At 45.0% G+C, this 20,135-nt stretch overlaps 3 protein-coding genes across 3 annotated transcripts; all 3 read right to left on the bottom strand.

Annotated features, from left to right (window-relative positions):
• Positions 1 to 2,158: 2,158 nt before the first annotated feature.
• VC83_00451 (uncharacterized protein) lies at positions 2,159 to 2,869 on the bottom strand (the record flags this gene model as incomplete). Its single annotated transcript, XM_024464144.1, has 4 exons — positions 2,159 to 2,181; positions 2,240 to 2,338; positions 2,393 to 2,557; positions 2,605 to 2,869. The coding sequence occupies 4 exons, from the start codon at positions 2,867 to 2,869 to the stop codon at positions 2,159 to 2,161; spliced, it is 552 nt and encodes a 183-aa protein (XP_024328350.1).
• A 9,753-nt stretch (positions 2,870 to 12,622) lies between these two features.
• VC83_09583 (uncharacterized protein) lies at positions 12,623 to 14,284 on the bottom strand. Its single transcript, XM_024472996.1, has one exon. It carries the CDS (start codon positions 14,087 to 14,089, stop codon positions 13,076 to 13,078), a length of 1,014 nt encoding a protein of 337 aa, XP_024328764.1. The 5' UTR covers positions 14,090 to 14,284; the 3' UTR covers positions 12,623 to 13,075.
• VC83_00450 (uncharacterized protein) lies at positions 14,283 to 19,848 on the bottom strand. Its single transcript, XM_024464143.1, has 3 exons — positions 19,393 to 19,848; positions 15,460 to 19,341; positions 14,283 to 15,393 (listed from the first exon to the last, which is right to left on the bottom strand). Exons 1-3 carry the CDS (start codon positions 19,600 to 19,602, stop codon positions 14,671 to 14,673), a joined length of 4,815 nt encoding a protein of 1,604 aa, XP_024328207.1. The 5' UTR covers positions 19,603 to 19,848; the 3' UTR covers positions 14,283 to 14,670.
• Positions 19,849 to 20,135: the final 287 nt, after the last annotated feature.

The raw sequence follows: 20,135 nt of genomic DNA, 5'->3' as shown, positions 1-20,135 counted from the left end.
ACGACATCGCGGACACCTGGATTTGTACGCGGTTACGTAAGCAAACCCTAGCAAACTAACTGCTCTAGCAACCCTAGAATCATAAAACAGGCCAAATTGATAAAGTGATTCATAGTAGAGTAGAATAGTTATAGAATAGACTTAACAGATTAGTAATAAACTAATAATATATATATTTACACTATAATAACTCTTATTATAAAGATATAAAGCAAGGAGCTATACATCATATAGTTACAGTAACTAAGCAACAATAAGTATTAGCCGAAACGTGTAAAAGTGCAATTTCCCGCGACTGTAATTAATTATGTATAATTTGATAATTACAATACAAGTACACCACGTATGCCGTTAGGCCCTGTTAATGCAAATCGAAGGGGTTGTGGTATTGAACTATCGCCAAATGAGAGAGGTTGAATTGAGGGCCTTGAAATGGCTGGGAAATCAACACGGGAGATTGAGCTCCTAACACAACACTCGTGTGGTGCTATACGAGGCACTATTGCACTAGAAAAATCAAGACAGAACGGCAAATCACTCCCTCGATCTGGCTGGCCATTGCTCTATAGCATACAGGGCTGTCGAACTATGCTTTGCAATTTGCTGTTACGGCTATAGTAACATGATGTCATGGTTACAGGGCCAGGGCCTAGTAACGTGACGTGTGAGTCACATAACGTGACGTGTGAGTCACAGTGGGAAGCGGGGTAGGCTGCCATGTGACGGGGCTAATGGATAGTTGCAGAAACTAGTGGATATTGGATAGTTGAGCTATCCACGAACTATCCTGAATATCTAGCTATCCGCCAACTATCCAGATTACCCATGAGGCACGACGCCACTATATAAGTAGATAGTATTTCCTTAGATAGGAGCTTCGTGCTCAACTCAATACAGTATTTGTTATATACTAGTAACGTGTTACTTGAAGCCTTTGTGTCTGATCCCCTGCCTCCTCTGATAAGTAAACCTTTATGCAAGAGAACCTCTGTGTCTTCTATCATTTAGAAGTCAACGTTACATTTGCGACTACACCCAAAACTCACGTTCTAGCAACGCCGCGAAGACACAGGTCTAAAAATGAGCAATGGAAAGATAAAGTCAATTGTAAAAGAGAATTGACTTGCACATTGGCGAGCAAAAAAGTGACCAGAACTCACGGTGTAATGGTGGGTGCACCAGATGTGAGAAGGAAGTGATGATTTTACTAAGACAACACACTGTCTTAGGAAACAGAGACAAAGGGTTGTAGCTTAGACTATTCCACAATGCAGCAATCAAGTGTATGATGTAGTGGAGTGGTTTAGACAAGTTGTACAAATATTGAGTCTGAGAACTCAGGGATAAGTCAGAGTGTCATACTGACATTCGTTGCACTCAGTTTGCTATCAAACTCAAGAGCAAACTTAGAAATCTCCTCCTCAAACCTACAAGTCACTATACATATTTTGGCTTGTCACACCAACAACAAGAGCAATACTACTCAACAATTGCTACAACCCTCTATGATTCATTACACATCATTGCTCCTTAATTACTGGGCCGATATGACCACATAGCATATCTCTACAACCCTCTATGATCATTACATGACATCACTCCTTGTTACTGGGCTAATACTACACAAGACATATCTCTATCAACTAGAGGCCTAGGAACATGAACGATAGCTCCAAAAGCTTCTACAACCGTCTATGATTCATTACACGTCATTGCTCCTTAGTTACCTACAAGATTGGTTAAGTTATGACATAATCTGTCTATAGGGGTACTCTGACCTTGGACCTCCTTTCACTTCCTATAGGCTAGGAACCTAGGAGATGGTTCTATGGGATTCTCTTACATCGACTACAGTTACCAAGCCTGGTTAGTCATGGGAAGTCTTGGAAAATGAGAGAACTACACTCCTTTAGCATAAATAGGATTGCCCTTTCCTTAAGAAAGTGCAAGCAGACAATACAGTAAATCGACTATCACATACTTCCACGTCTTTTCCAAGCTTCCAAGCATTGATCTTGTTACTCCTTGTTTCTGAAAAGTCAGTGAGGTGCTAACCTCTGACTTATCCCTGAGTTCTCAGACTCAACATTTGTTACAACTTGTCTAAACCACTCCACTATATCATACACCTGATTGCTGCGTTGTGGAATAGTCTAAGCTACAACCCTTTGGCTCTTTTTCCTAAGACAGTGTGTTGTCTTAGTAAAATCATCCCTTCCTTGGGTGGCTAGATTCTCACCTCTGGTGCACCCACCATTACAATCTACTAGGATCTCCCTCTCAGCATCATCCAGCACTCCACTGTCGCCCACATCACTGTCCAGGAGGATAGGCTCATCTGAAAGACATGAGCAACGCGCTTTGCAATTACTAGAGGCTTCCGGCTACTCACCCTGGCTTGTACCCCATTTCAGTTTATCCGAACCTGTCACGTTTCCGCAGACGCTGCTAAGGCTGCCATTTATATCTGGTAATAGGAGTTCTTCAATAGAAGGAAACTCGGACTCTGCATCGCTAACGTCTGCATCTCCACTGTATCGAATAGCCTGCGTGGTTTCTGCATTTGGTCAGCTGTTGCCGTCATAAAGAAATATGGACACATACCTCCTGTTTCTGGTAGAGATTGGCGTTGACGTTGATTAAGAGGCAGTTCTGCGTGGTCCGAACTGGATGACATGTGCATCTGGGCTGCGTCATGCGTAATTGTCCTCTTGACCCCTTCAAAATGGGCACTGGCTGTAGACGGTTGAAAGTGAGTCGAACCAACACCTGGTTGTGGATGCGAAGGTGGCCAAAATGTCGAAGGCGGTATAGCCACAGGGCGTGGTGGTTGATAAAATTGTTGGCTGTCCCACTGAATAGAAGTCATCTTGAACTTTGATATTAGAGGAGATCTATAAACTCGCAATCTGCTGAGGGACACCCGTCCTATATATACTCGCGAGCTACGGCTAACGCCTGGAATCCAGCCTACAGAACACCGTGGCAGTCACCCAACCGCTCGCTCACTTTTGGCATTACGTATGAGGTTGCTGGATGGCGTAATCATCCCATGTGTGCCAATCTTCTGGATCGATAGCTGTGAAGGCCGCGTCCTGAAGCAAAACAGTGGGAACTCTGGTGAAAATGACTCTAGGCTCAGTGATCTGTCCGTAGAGGCTGGGCTTTGCTGCCCCAAAGTGGCACTGTTCTGGCCACAAAGCAGATCGGCGACTCTGAGACTAGGCCTGTATCAGAGCGTTCCGCTATGTCCCTTTGCCTATGTGCAGGCAGGCGAAGGAGTGACTGACGAAAATAGACTGTTCCTTGCATTCCGAGCCTTCATCGACGAGTAAGCTGAAGCCTCAAGTGGCTCAAAAGCGGAGAAACGAATTCGACAGCGACGTTATTCGATCTTAGCGCGTAACATGCCTTAGCTCCTTCTCCCGATTCCTGCATCCGACCCCAATCAGCCCATATTAACCCCCCGCTTCATGAATGCAACGCAATCAAGGTGTCACAGCAACCTTGCCTAACCCGTCATCATTGTTGCGCCATCGTGCGGTGTTTTTGCCATTGGCCAAGCCACATTCCCACATGCATGAGCAAGAATCATTTCTTATCATGTGTTCCATCCACCCTAGTCCAACCGCAATGATGCCGACACTTCAGTGAGGTCCACCAGAATCCATAATATCGCGGCCCGATATTGGCTAACCAGAGACAAGACATTGTTGGTGGTCGAGAAATGCCTGTCAGGGGTTCCTAGATGTCGCAACGCTCAGCAGTATAGCCTCCGACCAAATTTGAGCGACGACGTCCGACGTAGGTGTTGGAATTCGAGTGGGGACAGTCAGCGGAAATGTCATACTGACATTCGTTGCACTCAGTTTGCTATCAAACTCAAGAGCAAACTTAGAAATCTCCTCCTCAAACCTACAAGTCACCATACATATCTTGGCTTATCACACCAACAACAGAAGCAATACTACTCAACGATTGCTGCAAACTCTTCTACTACATCTGTTTATGCTACATACATCACGGCATATCATTTGGACACTCATTGAACAAGTTATTAAGAAAATCTCCTCCTTAAGGGGGTGGGCCAATACTACCACATGGCATATCTCTACCAACTAGAGGCCTAGGAACATGAACGATAGCTCTAGAAGCTTCTACAACCCTCTATGATTCATTACACGTCATCGCTCCTTAGTTACCCACAAGATTGGTTAAGTTATGACATAATTTGTCTATAGGTACTCTGACCTTGGACCTCCTTTTCACTTCCTATAGGCTAGGAACCCAAGAGATGGTTCTATGGGATTCTCTTACGTTCACTACATGATTAGCAAGCTAGTTGTGGGTCGCACTTGATTTCTAATACATTTACCAAGCTGATTAGTCATGGAAAGTCATGGAAAATAAGAGAACTACACTCCTTTGGCATAAATAGGATTGCCCTTTCCTTAAGAAAGGGCAAGCAGGCAATACAGTAAATCGACTAGCACATACTTCTACGTCTTTTCCAAGCTTCCAAGCATTGATCTTGTTATTCTCTGTTTTTGAAAAGTCAGTGAGGTGCTAACCTCTGACTTACCCCTGAGTTCTCAGACTCAACATTTGTTGCAACTTGTCTAAACCATTACACCACATCATACACCTGATTGCTGCGTTGTGGAATAGTCTAAGCTACAACCTTTGGCTCTGTTTCCTAAGACAGTGTGTTGTCTTAGTAAATTCATCCCTTCCTTGGGTGGCTAGATTCTCATATCTGGTGCACCCACCATTACACCTTGCCTGCTTCAAGCTTCAACTATTTCTATAGCAGCACTTCGATACTACAATGGAGGACGACCAAGCTCCTACAACTACTGCTGAACAGCAGATGCAACAACTGTTTGCCTTTATACAAACTATAGCAAACAAACTTGAGAATTTGGAAAACACCTTTCAAGCCAACACTTCAGCAACACAATCTTCAACTCAGACACATCATACAGAGCTTCCCACAGCTCCTCTGGCTATTTCGAGTACCCCAGGTGCACTTCCTAAAGTGCAAACACCAGATTTATACCATGGAGACAGGAGGAAGTTGAAGGGATTCCTTATGCAACTGGACATCTACTTCACCCTCAGGCCTCATCAGTTCACCTCAGACATTCAGAAGATCTATTTCGCTGCCAGCTACCTCCGTGGATCTGCATTCAACTTCTTTGAGCCATATCTTAGAAGACTTAGTGGCAACAACCAAAATACCACTACACCTTTGATTACCTCTTATGACCAGTTTCAAGAGGAACTTACCAGGACCTTTGGAGACATCAACGAAACTGCTACAGCAGAAAGAGAGCTACAGAAGCTATGTCAAAAGACCTCTGCTGCTCAGTATACAACAGAATTTAGGAGAATCACTTCTCACTTGACTTGGAATGAAGAAGCCTTAGTCTTCACTTACTACCAAGGGCTCAAGAGCTCTATTAAGGATGAACTCAGCAAAGAAGAACGCCCTACAACACTTCAAACGCTTATAGAGAAAGCTGTCAGACTTGATGATAGGCTTTTTGAAAGAAGAAAGGAGAAGAACCAAGACTGGCATCCAACAAGAAATTTCAACAATTACACCTCTACACCAACTGCTAAGGACTCAGCACCTGAACCTATGGACTTAGACGCCTCTATAAAGAGATCTACAGCAAATCCAGCACCTCAGCCTACAGGATACCCTCAAAAACTGAAAAGGGGTAAACTTACCCCTCAAGAAAGAAAACACAGAATGGACAACAACCTTTGTTTATACTGTGGCAAAGGGGGACACAGAATTCAGGAGTGCTATTCAGCACGGGGGAGTGCTGATTCAAAACATATAGCAGCCTCAGACACAGTCACAACTGCTATTCCTGAAAAACTTGAAAAATCCCTAGCAGGCACAACTTCAACTGAGACTATAACTTCTCCCCTAGACAACAAAGATGTGTCGATGGTGCTTTCTCAGAGTCTCACACACCTGTTAATCCCTATTCAACTCCATTTCAAACAACAGGTGTTGTCTACAAGGGCTATGATAGACTCAGGGGCAACAGGCAACTTTATATCTCAAGACCTCATCTTGACACACCAGTTACCTACAATTCCCAAACGCACTCCAGAGTTGCTCCGAGTCATTGATGGAACTCCTATCAGTTCAGGTTCCATTACCTGCAACACCCCAGTACTCAAACTTGAGATTCCCCTAGGAAAATCAACATTTTCAGACACCATCTCTTTAGATGTTATACCAATGAAGTACCCAGTTATCCTAGGTCTTCCATGGCTTCAAAGGCATGATCCAACTATCAATTGGAAGCATTTATCGCTTGGGTTTAGCTCAAATCCTGAGCTCAATACTGAAAAAACCCTTCAAGCCTCAGTTACCCCTATTCAGGTCCAAGACTCAAACTTGTCCCAGATCAAGGATTTTGACCAAACTATGGACGATATATCATCTCTGATATGGGTTAAACCTTTCCAACCTGTCCTGGAGATAGCAGCTACTTCAGATTTGGAGAAATCATCTCAGGAGGTCATTTTGCCTTTAGCATACCAAGACTACCAACATCTTTTTGACAAGGCAAAGGCATCAATTCTGCCAAAGCACCAGCCTTATGACCATGAGATACCACTCGCAGAAGGCTCAATGCCTCCCTACGGCCCTATCTACTCTCTATCTGAATTAGAGCTGAAAACTCTCAGAGAATACCTAGATGAGAACCTTAGTTCTGGCTTTATCAGAACTTCTTCCTCACCAGCAGGAGCTCCCATTCTCTTTGTCAAGAAGAAAGATGGCTCCTTGCGTCTCTGTGTTGATTATAGGGGCCTTAATGCAGTCACTGTTAAAAACAGATATGCTTTACCCCTTATCCCTGAGCTCATAGATAGGCTCTCTTCAGCAAGGATCTTTACCAAGTTAGATCTCAGGGGAGCTTATAACCTGATACGCATCAAGGAAGGTGATGAGTGGAAGACAGCATTCAGAACACGCTATGGTCATTTTGAATACCAGGTAATGCCTTTTGGGCTTGCCAATGCACCTGCTTCTTTCCAAGCTCTCATGAATGATATTCTAAGACCTTACTTGGATATCTTTGTTGTTGTCTACTTAGACGACATTCTTATATACTCTTTAGACACTCAAGAGCATGTTCTACATGTTAGACAAGTCTTAGAGAAGCTATCTCAAGCACAACTCTTTTGCAAACTTGAGAAATGTCTTTTCCATATGTCTCAAGTTGATTTCTTAGGACATAGAATTTCAACAGAAGGCATTCAGATGGACCCTGAAAAGACAAAAGCAGTACAAACGTGGCCTATTCCTTCCAGCATTAAAGAGGTTCAGTCTTTCCTTGGGTTTGCCAACTATTACAGGAGGTTTATACCAAGATATACATCCTTGGCTTTACCCCTTACTCAATTACTTCACAAGGACACTTTGTATCACTGGGATAAGACACAGCAAGATGCTTTCGATGCTCTTAAAGGAGAATTTAAAGAAGGGAAAATGTTACTACACTTTAACCCCTTGAAACCTGCCACTCTTGAGACAGATGCCTCAGATTTTGCCATTTCTGGAATCTTATACCAAGCTCCAAAAGACAAACAAGAAGAGCTACAGCCTGTGGCATTTTACTCAAGAAAGCTATCAGCAGCTGAACAAAACTATCCCATTACAGACAAGGAACTGCTTGCCATAGTATGTTCTCTAAAGCATTGGAGATGCTACCTTGAAGGGGCAAACTATCCTATCACTATTTACAGTGACCATTCAAATCTCTTGACCTTTACAACCACTAAACAGCTCAATCGACGACAAGCAAGGTGGTCTGAACAACTAGGAGGTTTTGACTTTGTTATAAAACATGTCTCAGGGGCCAAGAATCAAAGAGCAGATCTCCTCTCAAGAAGACATGACTACCAAGATTCTGCTAAAACTAGCAATACAAAGGCTCTGCTAGACTCAGCAAAGCTTATAGCAGCATCTTTAAGCAACCCTAGTACTACAGAGGACTTAGGGGTAAACTTATCCCCTCAAGACCAAGTTGCCCCCATTACCTCTTCTCAGGAACCAGAGACCTTTAAAGACTATACACCCTCAGCAACACTTCTTAAAGCATTCAAAGATGCTTACAACCATGATCCCTTTGCGAAAAGAACTTTGGAATACCTCCAGAAGAAAGGTTCCTCTCTTGAGAAAGTTGGACTACAGAATTTCTCAAAAAATCAGCATGGACTTCTCTTATTCAAGAACTATATCTATGTCCCAAGGGATAAACGATTACAGCTACACCTCCTACAGCAGTTCCATGATGCTCCAGCTGCAGGGCACTTTGGCTTTGCAAAAACTTATGAACTTCTAACAAGAAAGTTCTACTGGCCTAGTCTAAGGACTACTCTTCAAGACTATATATCTTCTTGCACTACTTGCAACTTGAACAAACCTACACGGCAAAAGCCCTATGGCCTCTTGCAGCCTCTATCTATACCAGAACGCCCATGGGACTCCATATCCATTGACTTTATAGTCAAGTTGCCTCCTTCTATCCCAAAAGGGGGTGCTACCCCTTATGACTCTATCCTTGTGGTGGTAGAAAGGCTCACAAAAATGGCACACTTTGAGCCTTGCAATGAGACTATCACAGCTTCTGAACTTGCGTGGCTATTCCTCAAGGTGGTCTTTAAATATCATGGAATTCCTGGACACTGGATCTCAGATAGGGGAGCAGTTTTCACTTCAAACTTTTTTAAGGAGTTCTCTAAACTCTTAAACATGGAACAACGCTTCTCTACAGCTTATCACCCTCAAACAGATGGCCAGACAGAGAGAGTCAACTCTGTACTTGAACAATATCTAAGAATTTATACAAACTATGCTCAAGACAACTGGGCAGATCTTCTCCATCTTGCAGAATTTGCTTACAACAACACAGTCTCTAACACCACAAAAGAGACACCTTTCTATGCAAACTATGGTTATCACCCTAGGTTTGAAGTGGCAGAACTGAATTGCCCTGAAAATTTCAAAAACCCTTCTGCTACTGAAAGAATCATCTACCTTAAGGGCCTCCAGGACTATCTCAAGGTTCAAATACAGCGTGCACAAGACGAGCAGGCTCAGGCCTTTAACAGGGGGGTGGTTGCACCACAATTCAAAGTTGGTGATCAAGTCTTTTTGTCTAGAAGACATATCACAACTACTAGACCTTCAGACAAACTTGATACTAAAAGACTTGGACCTTTTAAGATCACAAGGACTATTGGCAAGAATGCTTTCGAGCTTGCATTACCACCTACTTGGACTATCCATAATGTCTTCCATGCATCTCTCTTGTCTAAGGCACAAGAAAGTTCCTTAAGACCACTTCAGTCTCCTCCACCTCCTGTTCTGATCTTGGATCAACCAGAATATGAAGTAGAGTCTATCCTTGACAAAAAGACACTTAGAGGTCAGGACTACTTCCTCGTTAAGTGGAAAGGCTATCCTACAAGTGACAACACTTGGGAGCCTAAGAGAAATCTAAAAAATGCATCTAAGCTCATTCTAGAATTTCTTTCTAAGAAAGCCAACTGGCTAAAGGGCAAGCAGACAGCCAACAAACGTCCTTAAAAGGGGGATCATGTCATACTGACATTCGTTGCACTCAGTTTGCTATCAAACTCAAGAGCAAACTTAGAAATCTCCTCCTCAAACCTACAAGTCACCATACATATCTTGGCTTATCACACCAACAACAGAAGCAATACTACTCAACGATTGCTGCAAACTCTTCTACTACATCTGTTTATGCTACATACATCACGGCATATCATTTGGACACTCATTGAACAAGTTATTAAGAAAATCTCCTCCTTAAGGGGGTGGGCCAATACTACCACATGGCATATCTCTACCAACTAGAGGCCTAGGAACATGAACGATAGCTCTAGAAGCTTCTACAACCCTCTATGATTCATTACACGTCATCGCTCCTTAGTTACCCACAAGATTGGTTAAGTTATGACATAATTTGTCTATAGGTACTCTGACCTTGGACCTCCTTTTCACTTCCTATAGGCTAGGAACCCAAGAGATGGTTCTATGGGATTCTCTTACGTTCACTACATGATTAGCAAGCTAGTTGTGGGTCGCACTTGATTTCTAATACATTTACCAAGCTGATTAGTCATGGAAAGTCATGGAAAATAAGAGAACTACACTCCTTTGGCATAAATAGGATTGCCCTTTCCTTAAGAAAGGGCAAGCAGACAATACAGTAAATCGACTAGCACATACTTCTACGTCTTTTCCAAGCTTCCAAGCATTGATCTTGTTATTCTCTGTTTTTGAAAAGTCAGTGAGGTGCTAACCTCTGACTTACCCCTGAGTTCTCAGACTCAACATTTGTTGCAACTTGTCTAAACCATTACACCACATCATACACCTGATTGCTGCGTTGTGGAATAGTCTAAGCTACAACCTTTGGCTCTGTTTCCTAAGACAGTGTGTTGTCTTAGTAAATTCATCCCTTCCTTGGGTGGCTAGATTCTCATATCTGGTGCACCCACCATTACAGGAAATTGCTCTGGACAGGGCGACGGCGACGCGCCCTATCGCCGAGGACCAGCAGGTCAGCCTAGCTGACTGCCTTGCATCTTGTAAATGGCCGAGACGACAGAATGATAGGCGCATGACGACTCTGAGGAGGTCGAAGGCGGGTTACAGCCGGAGCATTCGACGGATTTGGTTACATGCTGTGAAATTGGTAGGCAGAGAAGGGGGCAGTCAGGCGTTCAGCAAGGAGTTTGTAGGCCTTATAGGTTGTGGTTGTTAGTAGAATTATCAATCCATTGGTAATGTATTCATACATTATTGTCAAGCTTGATGGGCCCCATCGTGGTGGAGTTGGTGCTGTTGTTGACAGAAGGTCGAAGGTCGGAAGTTGAAGATTTATTTATGGGTGTCAGCTGAGATTTTGCCGGAAGTGGAGTGGGTCAGCCTAGGTTGGGGGGATGCTCAGGTCACCTACGTTCTGTAACGTAAGTCGTGGCATAACCGGGAGAATGGCGTAAACGGGATAGTGGGGGAAGACTGACCACGAAGAAAGCGAAAAGTAGAGTATTATTACTTTAGTATTCAACTATAATGCAGTCATATACTTCTTCTGGGTTCTCATCCTCCTCGACATTCTCAGTTTGGTCAGGTACAGTGATATTTGTCGCTGTTGTAAGGATGCCTGTCCCTCAGTGACAGAAAGGATCTGAGTCGGGCAGGTTACGGTCACGTGATAAGAGTAAAGGCAGGTTAGCCGAGTCAGACCCGTTTCGGGTACTTAAGGAGATTGACCCAACGGGGGTTCCTCTCCCTCAGTGACGGAAGGTATCTGAGTCGGACAAGTCACAGTCACGTGGTGAGAGTGAAGGCAGGTTAGCCGAGTCGGACCTGTTTCGGGTACTTAAGGAGATTGATGTAATGGTGGGTGCACCAGATATGAGAATCTAGCCACCCAAGGAAGGGATGAATTTACTAAGACAACACACTGTCTTAGGAAACAGAGCCAAAGGGTTGTAGCTTAGACTATTCCACAACGCAGCAATCAGGTGTATGATGTGGTGAAGTGGTTTAGACAAGTTGCAACAAATGTTGAGTCTGAGAACTCAGGGGTAAGTCAGAGGTTAGCACCTCACTGACTTTTCAAAAAACAGAGAATAACAAGATCAATGCTTGGAAGCTTGGAAAAGACGTAGAAGTATGTGCTAGTCGATTTACTGTATTGCCTGCTTGCCCTTTCTTAAGGAAAGGGCAATCCTATTTATGCCAAAGGAGTGTAGTTCTCTCATTTTCCATGACTTTCCATGACTAACCAGGCTTGGTAAATGTATTAGAAATCAAGTGCGACCCACAACTAGCTTGCTAATCATGTAGTGAACGTAAGAGAATCCCATAGAACCATCTCTTGGGTTCCTAGCCTATAGGAAGTGAAAAGGAGGTCCAAGGTCAGAGTACCTATAGACAAATTATGTCATAACTTAACCAATCTTGTGGGTAACTAAGGAGCGATGACGTGTAATGAATCATAGAGGGTTGTAGAAGCTTCTAGAGCTATCGTTCATGTTCCTAGGCCTCTAGTTGGTAGAGATATGCCATGTGGTAGTATTGGCCCACCCCCTTAAGGAGGAGATTTTCTTAATAACTTGTTCAATGAGTGTCCAAATGATATGCCGTGATGTATGTAGCATAAACAGATGTAGTAGAAGAGTTTGCAGCAATCGTTGAGTAGTATTGCTTCTGTTGTTGGTGTGATAAGCCAAGATATGTATGGTGACTTGTAGGTTTGAGGAGGAGATTTCTAAGTTTGCTCTTGAGTTTGATAGCAAACTGAGTGCAACGAATGTCAGTATGACAATTGACCCAACGGGAATTCCTCTCTTCATCTTTTTTGTATCCTTCGTAGTAGACCTATAGGATAGCATCCGTTTAGCCTCCGACTCGCACTCTCATATGCTATTACTGTGAGCTGGGTGCCCTGTATCCTTACAGCTGTACTCTTGCCTTTGGTAGTCACTTTCTGGGTGGCCTCCTCAGCCTCAATGACTTGGGAGCGTAATTCCTCTGTAGTTATGTGGAATTGGCCCTTTAAAATTGCGCGTTTCCCTTTGCTCTGTGCTTTTCGTGTTTGTATTATTGATCGTAGGTTATCTGCCTCGCGTTGGTGTAAAAAGTTGCGTGTATTAAGTCGCTCAGTCTCATCAGCCAACCGACAGATATATTGAGTAGTGGGTGTGTTTAGGACTGTACGCTTCTCTAAGGCCGCAACCAAGACAGTGTTCACTTTGCGCAATGTAGAACAGTCGGGTGGACTACTGTTCTGAAAGACAGTGTCAAAAATATCGTACTCAGTTGGTGTTTTTGGTTGATCATCTGTCACATCTGTCTGTTGGAGCGTCACCATCCGGATCACCCGTTGAGGTTGGAAAGGTTGTAGACCAGCACCCCTCCACGCAGATGTAATATTATGAGTAGATAGCACAATTGCTCTCGCTTTGATGTATGCAGATCCGAAGACTGCAACATCGAGTGGTTTCAACACATGCGAAGTGTGCGGTGGGAGGACAAGGATAGATATTCGATTTTGATACAATGGGATATAAAGCCACTTATATGACTGTCGTGGCCATCACATATGAGTAACCGTTGTTGTTGTGCTCCATTAGATGTCACTTTCGCATGCGTTGCTGGTTCAAACACGCGTTTTAACCACTCGATGCCATGTAAGTTGCTTGTCCAACCCTTTGTATTAGCAGAGAAGTGCCATTTATCGATAACCTCAGGAGGGATCCAGTTTTGTAAGATGTTCCGACTCTTGAATATAATAAGAGGGTTAATGGTCGTTCCATACATACAGATGCATTCAACAACAGACACCCATTCCTGCCGGCCTTGGTGTGCCTGGTGACATGTACGGAGTGTAGAATCAACGATGATCCGAGTACACTCCATAGTGCCAATCGAAAATCCAGTTTCATCCATGTTATACACGTTGTGTTCTTGTATTCCTAGACGCGCCACAAGGTCCTTGTACGTGTCAAACCACCCCGTTAACACATCTTTTGTAACTCCACTCATTCTTTGTGTTTCGACCCGTCTGCCTAGTTGGATTTGTAAATGCGGATGTCGTTTTATAAACCGTGGGACCCAGTCTTGTCCAAGGGGAAAGTTCGGAATATCTTCGTGATGCGTGTGTTGGGCATGTTGACTGTTAGGGTGCGACAGTTCGAAAACGCGGCATCGGTTGACACGGATTTCGTCAGCAATATCCCGCAATATACGGTGACTAGGAGCATATCCACTAATTGTTAGCACCTTAATCCACTTTAAAAGTGTCTGCTCTTGCGCTGGCGATAGCAGTTGTTGTTGTCGTCGAGCTTCTCTCCGTGACAGTTTCCCATTAACGCGTTGAAGGACTGTGTCTGGCCGAAGGTGTAAAGCCTTTGCAGCACCGTACGAAGATTTGTATAATCCGGATTTAACTCCAGCAACAGCTTGTGCCAATAAAACTTCTAGTTCTTCGGCTTTCTGACTACGCTTTCGCACCATGTTGGGGGTTTACATTGGTTTGGTGATACTCTTGATGCTCGATATTCCCCACTATCCCGTTTACGCCATTCTCCCGGTTACGCCACGACTTTACAAACAGCCACATCCCTGTGAGCTTCTGTGCCGATATAGCGCGCTTCTGGAAGTTGCCGCATATGGACGACGACGACACATCGATGGCATTTAACTATAGAGGACAAGAGATGGGCTTGTGTTTAGCATCAATTAATCTCACAGCACTGTCATGATATCACATCTAGAACACAAGGGACGTATCATTCATGTTTATTCACAGATATGCCTCTCGCATTTATCGCATGTGCCAGCCCATCCAGGACCTTAAGCTGTCAACGAACTAGCCAGCCAGTTCATGATCAAGCCCAGATTGCTATAACCGGTTGGGCCGACACACATTCAACTCAGATTGGACTCGCATTTAACTCGCTGTCTTGACCATCAGAAGATCTTTCTCATTTTTTTTTGTCATTTCTCGGTACCATCATCAATCATTTCATTTCATTCATCCTCCCTCTTTCTTAAATAGAAAACGCATTCTGAAGTTATAGCACAGCCCTCGTGGACTAAATTGAAACATCATAGTAAATGATGCTTGATGTGCGCGAATTGTAAAGGAAAGCATTCCGACGCTCACCCCTCCTATTCGCGAGAAGACCTTTCAAATGGTCCTCAATTTGCTGGATATATCGCTTCTCTGCGGGTCCAACACTCTGGGCCAATTGCTTCCACTTATCCGGATCTGAAAGAGGCGTCTCTTTGATCTTGAAGAGAACATCATCCGTAGTCTCGATAGCCAGAACTTGGCCTTCCAGGAACCCTTCCACAAGCTTGGCAGCGGCTACTTGGGCTTGGTTTTGGATGCTGTTTTTAAGGGCAGCCTTCTTAGCTTTCGTCCCAGTGGTAAGGATATGAACATGCTGCTTCAAATGAGGAGCAACAGGACCGTCATTGTTACTGGTGCGGCGGGCCATCTTGTTGAGATTCTGCCCCTCGCGATGATCGCGATCGCGTATTTGGCCCCGAAGCCAAGAGACCACTTGACTCTCAGCCATGTCCACATCCTCGACATCCTTTCGTCCCATGGTCTTGATTTTGACCATGGAGTCCTGCTTGATTGTAACAATCCAGAAGTGATCATAGTCCTTATACTTCGACATCAGATCTTCCGGTGACCGAGCATCACCCGCAAGTTCTGCGCTGATCTGGTTGCGCCACAGCTCATTCATGAGGCTGACTCCCTCAGAGCGTAATACGTGACCATCAAAGCTGCTCACTAAGACGTCACACTATAGCCAAGAGATTAGTACTTCTGTGTATGGAATGTAATATACATGCTCTGGAATTCGACTTACTCGTTTACCCGTCCAGATACCACGCAATTCAATCGCAGGCTTCCTGGACTGTTTTCTGATAGATTTTTGGTGGTATGAGAACATAGATTGAGCCAAATTCTCCCAGGCAAAATTGAAACCTACAGCATGGCAGACCTCGGGTTGCCGACCCGTCTTAGGTACGAACTCACGCACTAGACTGTCATAGCGACCGCCAGCTGCAAATACTTCCTTTTTGTCTCTATCATAAAGACAGGAGAAAAGCATGCCACCCTTGTAAAATCTCTCGCGAATGCTACCCAACGGGGTAATGAAAATCTTGCTTGTCACACCAAATCGCTGTATATACTTGACGACATCTTTGAGATGGGCGATAGCTGGAGAAGCTCTGTTGAAGGCCTCAGTGCCGTCTAAGAGACTCTTCAGTTTCTGGAATACTCTGTCAGGCGAGTCTCGGAAGTCAAACGATGAAAGCTCATCGATGCTTGCTGCGGAAAGACCGTTGGAGCGGAGATCAGTCTTGATTCTCGCCCATGTCCACTGGGAAACGTGAAGTTTGCTCAACGTCTCTGTTGCGCTTAATCGGCAATCAACATCCACTCCACAGTGATCGAAGATAAGGTTCAGGATGTCAGAGTGATTGAGCTGAAAGCACATTGGCACATTGGCCATGCAAGGAAATGAGGCGATAATCTCATCTAGGACCTTGATAACTTCCGCCTCTTTAAGCGCCAGATCGAGTGAGTCGGATACAATATCGAAATTGACTTCTCCAAAAGACAATGGCTGGCCCCCGCTCTTGTCGCGAAAAACGTCTCCGAAGGCGTATGAGTTCTGCATTCTAGGTGGGTTCTTGGCGATGGAACGGGCGAAAGGCAGGGTTAGATCGTATCGCAACTGGACCAAGGTGCCACCAGGTTCAAGGAGCTGGACAGCATCCGACGCATAGTAAGACGAGCGTGGGAACATAATTGGTCTCGGGACCTCCAGAGCTCCGTGAAGTCTGAAAACGGAGATGAGCTGCTCCTTAACATGGGTTCGCATAATGCTGTCAGCAGGCGCAGGAGGCTTCTTGTTGCTCATATCCCATGCCAGATCCTTCGCCTGATCGGTTGGGCGAGAATAGAGAGCAGCCATCATCTTAGGATAGTACGGGGACTTGGGATCCTGAAGACTTGCCAATGCTAACTGGATTGCTTCACTGCCCATCTGTACTGGGAGTTTTCCGCTGTCAAGTAGAGAAGAACTGCTGGGTCGCACCTCAGGATCGTGGTTCAAAAGAGAGAGGATAATATCCCCAAAGTGACCCTTCTTGTCGGCCTGGAAATCGCTAGGCAGTATGGTCTTTGGGTTTCGGAGCTCTTTCAACACTTCAGCACGCTCCATGCCAACAATAGGATGATAGCACATCTCGAATAAGATAATCCCGAGAGAGTATAGATCGACCTTACTCGTGTAATCCGCGCCGAGCATTACTTCAGGAGCTACATAGCTAGCTGTCCCGATATTGGTCGTCATATCATGAGTGCCCTGGGTAGAAGATAGCGTCTCTGGTATGGTATATTGACCTGATGTAGCCAGTCCAAAATCTCCCAGCCTGATATTCGAAGCCCCGTCGATAAACACATTCTCGGGTTTAAGATCGCGGTGTACAACATTGTTGCCGTGAAGGTACTTTAGAGCCTCAAGTAGCTGCCGAAGGAGGCGCCAAATTTCATCGACGTTGTCCAGAAGTGAGCCTCGCTTGATTACATCTCGAAGAGTTTTGCCTTCACAGTATTCCATCTGAATATAAAGAACTGTAATCCCACCTGGTCGTGAGTTGGAGCATGTACGGGTTAGAGCCAGTTGGCGCCTATTCCTATGCTGGATTGCTGGGACACTCAGTGAAGATGATTCGTCCTCATCGTCTATAATTGCTTCCTCGTTGTCGTCATCGTCGTCGGAGGCTGTATCGGCGTCATCGTCGTCATCAAATTCAATGTAGCGGGACGAGCTTATGAAATCAAGACCTCCGGTGCTCGTTCCAAACTCAATCCTCAAACCATTGTCTGCATGAGAGGGGCCTGTTGTTCCATCTGCAGTTGAAGAGTCAAGCTCTGTGTCAGCGTCTGCATCTCCAGTGTCTGGAATGATTTCAGTCCAGGAATTATGATACTGGACGATATAGGGATGGCGAAGAGCAGATAGAAATTGAACTTCCTTGATAATCTCTTCTAAACTGGATGAAGACTTCTGAGTTATCTTCTTCACAGCATAGAACTGCCCGTCAAGCTTTTTGCGAGCTTTGAGTACCTCACCAAAGCCGCCTTTTCCAAGTCTTCCTTCTTGAATGAAGTCTTCGTGGTATCTGCTGAAGTGAAGGGGACGGTGATCTACCTTAGAACCACGCCTCGCCGACAACGAGGTCAGGGCTACGGATGATCCTGATTTGGGCAGCGGCATTGATACTTCGTCATCCGTTCCCTCAGTTGTTGTTAGGAATGTTGACATCTTGAGATCGCTGGCACGGGGGCGTTTCCTAGGGTCAGGCGAGAACAGTTTACGAATCATGTCCTCTAACGGCCTCGAAACAACTTGTTCTTCCGGAATTCTTTGTGGCGCAGAAAATTCTCTCAAAACACCGAGTCCCCAGATCATCTGCAAAAAGATAATACCGAAGTCCCATATATCCGTCTTGTAGGTGTACTGAGGTCTCTCAGAGTTGACGTTCTCTGGTTGGACCCAATAAACCGATCTAGCAAGCTCGAGTTTCCCGGGAGACGTCGCGTTTTTCAAGGTGTGTAAGCGGTGCTGAAACCCTACGTCTGCGATCTTAGGCGTTACAACTCCCAAAGGGGATCTTACAAGCAGGACATTCGAGGCATGGAGGTCTCGGTGCGTGATTCCTTGAGAGTGGAGATAGGTTAACGCGTCAAGCAGTGCCATGGCCCAGGACTTAACTCTCTCCGCCATGAGACTCCCCGAGATATCGAGGCATTCTTCAAGGGATCCTTTGTTTCCATATTCGGTCAGAATACTAAGAGTCCATAGGCCATCCGAAGCTGCATTTGTACCGCTCTCCTTTGTCAGTTTATAGGCATAAATGCGCAAGATGTTATCCCGGTCGATTTTCATCAGAGTGGAGATCTCTCTCTCTAGCCCCGCCAGTTGGGCTCTGAATTCGGTTTTCTTGTTATCGCTACTCCGAATAGTCGTCTTCTTCAACACCAACAACTGAATAGGATCACCTTTGAGGACCGGGCGTGCTGTGAAGCATTCAGATACAGGACCTTGGCGAATCCTGTAATAGCTGGTAACTGCTTGGAATGTTCTCTCATTATCGAAGTCATCAACAAGCTTGATGGGCTCGTCAAACGCCACAACCGCTCTCATTGCCTCGAGGTCTTCATCAACGATCTGGTCTTCATACGCAACTGGAGCTTTACTCTTTCTTCGTGAGTCTTTGGTATTCTTTTCATATCTTGCAACCAGAACTTGAGCATCGGCAGTTAACCTCTCTTCTTCAGCGATCCGGGCTTCTCTCTCGCGAGCAGCTTGGTCTTCCTCCTCTTTTGCTGCTTTAAGAGCAACGGCAGTCTCGTGCATAGCTCTTTCCTCTTCCAAGCTTGGAATTTCTCGTCCAGCAGCCTCTGCTTCTGCGGCACCATCAAGGATCTCTTTCAGAGCTTCGCCGATCTCATGTATCATGGGCTCCATAGGTCGCTCAACAGTCATATCAGCTGCCTTTGTCTCAACCACCTTTTGAAGTTTAAACTTGGTCCCCTCCCGGAGACTATGAGGGAACTTGAGACTGAGGACCGGGGCCGACTTGGGATATGTGGCCGTGAATACCACATGGAGAACCACGGATAGGTCTTCAGTCGCAGACGTAACCCGAATGTTGAAAGACGGTTCTAATTTCTTGGCGAAGTGAGCAAGTGGCTTCCGATCTGAGGAGGGGTATTATCTTACCTTCCATGCACCTGGCTTGGTATCTTCACGCTCAAAGTCATCGCCATAGATCGCTCCGAGCACAAGAAGCTCGTCTTTTTGGATTTGGTTATATTCGGATTCTGGAGCAGGCTTATTGGCTTCGTTGTCTTTCAAGCTTGGGAAGCTCGTGTTGTTCAGTTTGGTTGTCTGCTTGGGTTTCGATTCACCCCACGGATATGTTGGAGTCATCTTATCATATCATGTAAGATGGTTGAGGCTATGCGAAAGAGGAGACAAGAGCAGCAAAAGCTGCCGTGTCTCAGAAGCTAGGGGCGGGCATTGTTTGTCAAGTTGTTGCTATGTTCTATCGAGGGCAAATGTGCAAAGTTGTTGCTCGTTGACCTGACCGCGACTTTTACAATCGAGGAGCAAGGCTGACTGACATCTCCGGATATACATTACGCCGCGCCCACATTTCAGCCTTTTCCGACCGATGCATGTGCTAATTGGGGATCTATGTTTCAAATCCTATTGTTTTGGATCTTTCTGTCACTCCCGAACCATGTTCCTTGTGATAAGCATGGTGGCACCCGACTGACCGATATCTGTAGGTCTTGTCTAGAGGAATCTATGTTGGGATTGACACCACAGAAACAGTTGTGGGAGACTGAACCACAGAAACACCTATGGGAGACAAACATCCCAGAGACACCTATGGGAAACTAATACGACAGAAGCACCTATAGGAGAGGAGATTCACACTACAGAAATACCTATAGGAG

The sequence above is a fragment of the Pseudogymnoascus destructans genome (assembly GCF_001641265.1).
Source record: "Pseudogymnoascus destructans isolate 20631-21 unplaced genomic scaffold scaffold_1, whole genome shotgun sequence".
Lineage (NCBI taxonomy): Eukaryota > Fungi > Ascomycota > Leotiomycetes > Thelebolales > Thelebolaceae > Pseudogymnoascus > Pseudogymnoascus destructans.
This window is presented reverse-complemented; position numbering and strand designations above follow the sequence as displayed.

What these genes read in the sequence shown, in the direction of transcription:
- VC83_09583 (XM_024472996.1), bottom strand. Translation starts at nt 14,089, where the DNA reads ATGGTGCGAAAGCGTAGTCAGAAAGCCGAAGAACTAGAAGTTTTATTG.
- VC83_00450 (XM_024464143.1), bottom strand. Translation starts at nt 19,602, where the DNA reads ATGACTCCAACATATCCGTGGGGTGAATCGAAACCCAAGCAGACAACC. An exon ending in CCAAGCCAGGTGCATGGAAG is followed by an intron (nt 19,342 to 19,392) that starts GTAAGATAATAC and finishes CACTTCGCCAAG; the next exon opens with AAATTAGAACCGTCTTTCAA. An exon ending in GTATCTGGACGGGTAAACGA is followed by an intron (nt 15,394 to 15,459) that starts GTAAGTCGAATT and finishes TCTTGGCTATAG; the next exon opens with TGTGACGTCTTAGTGAGCAG.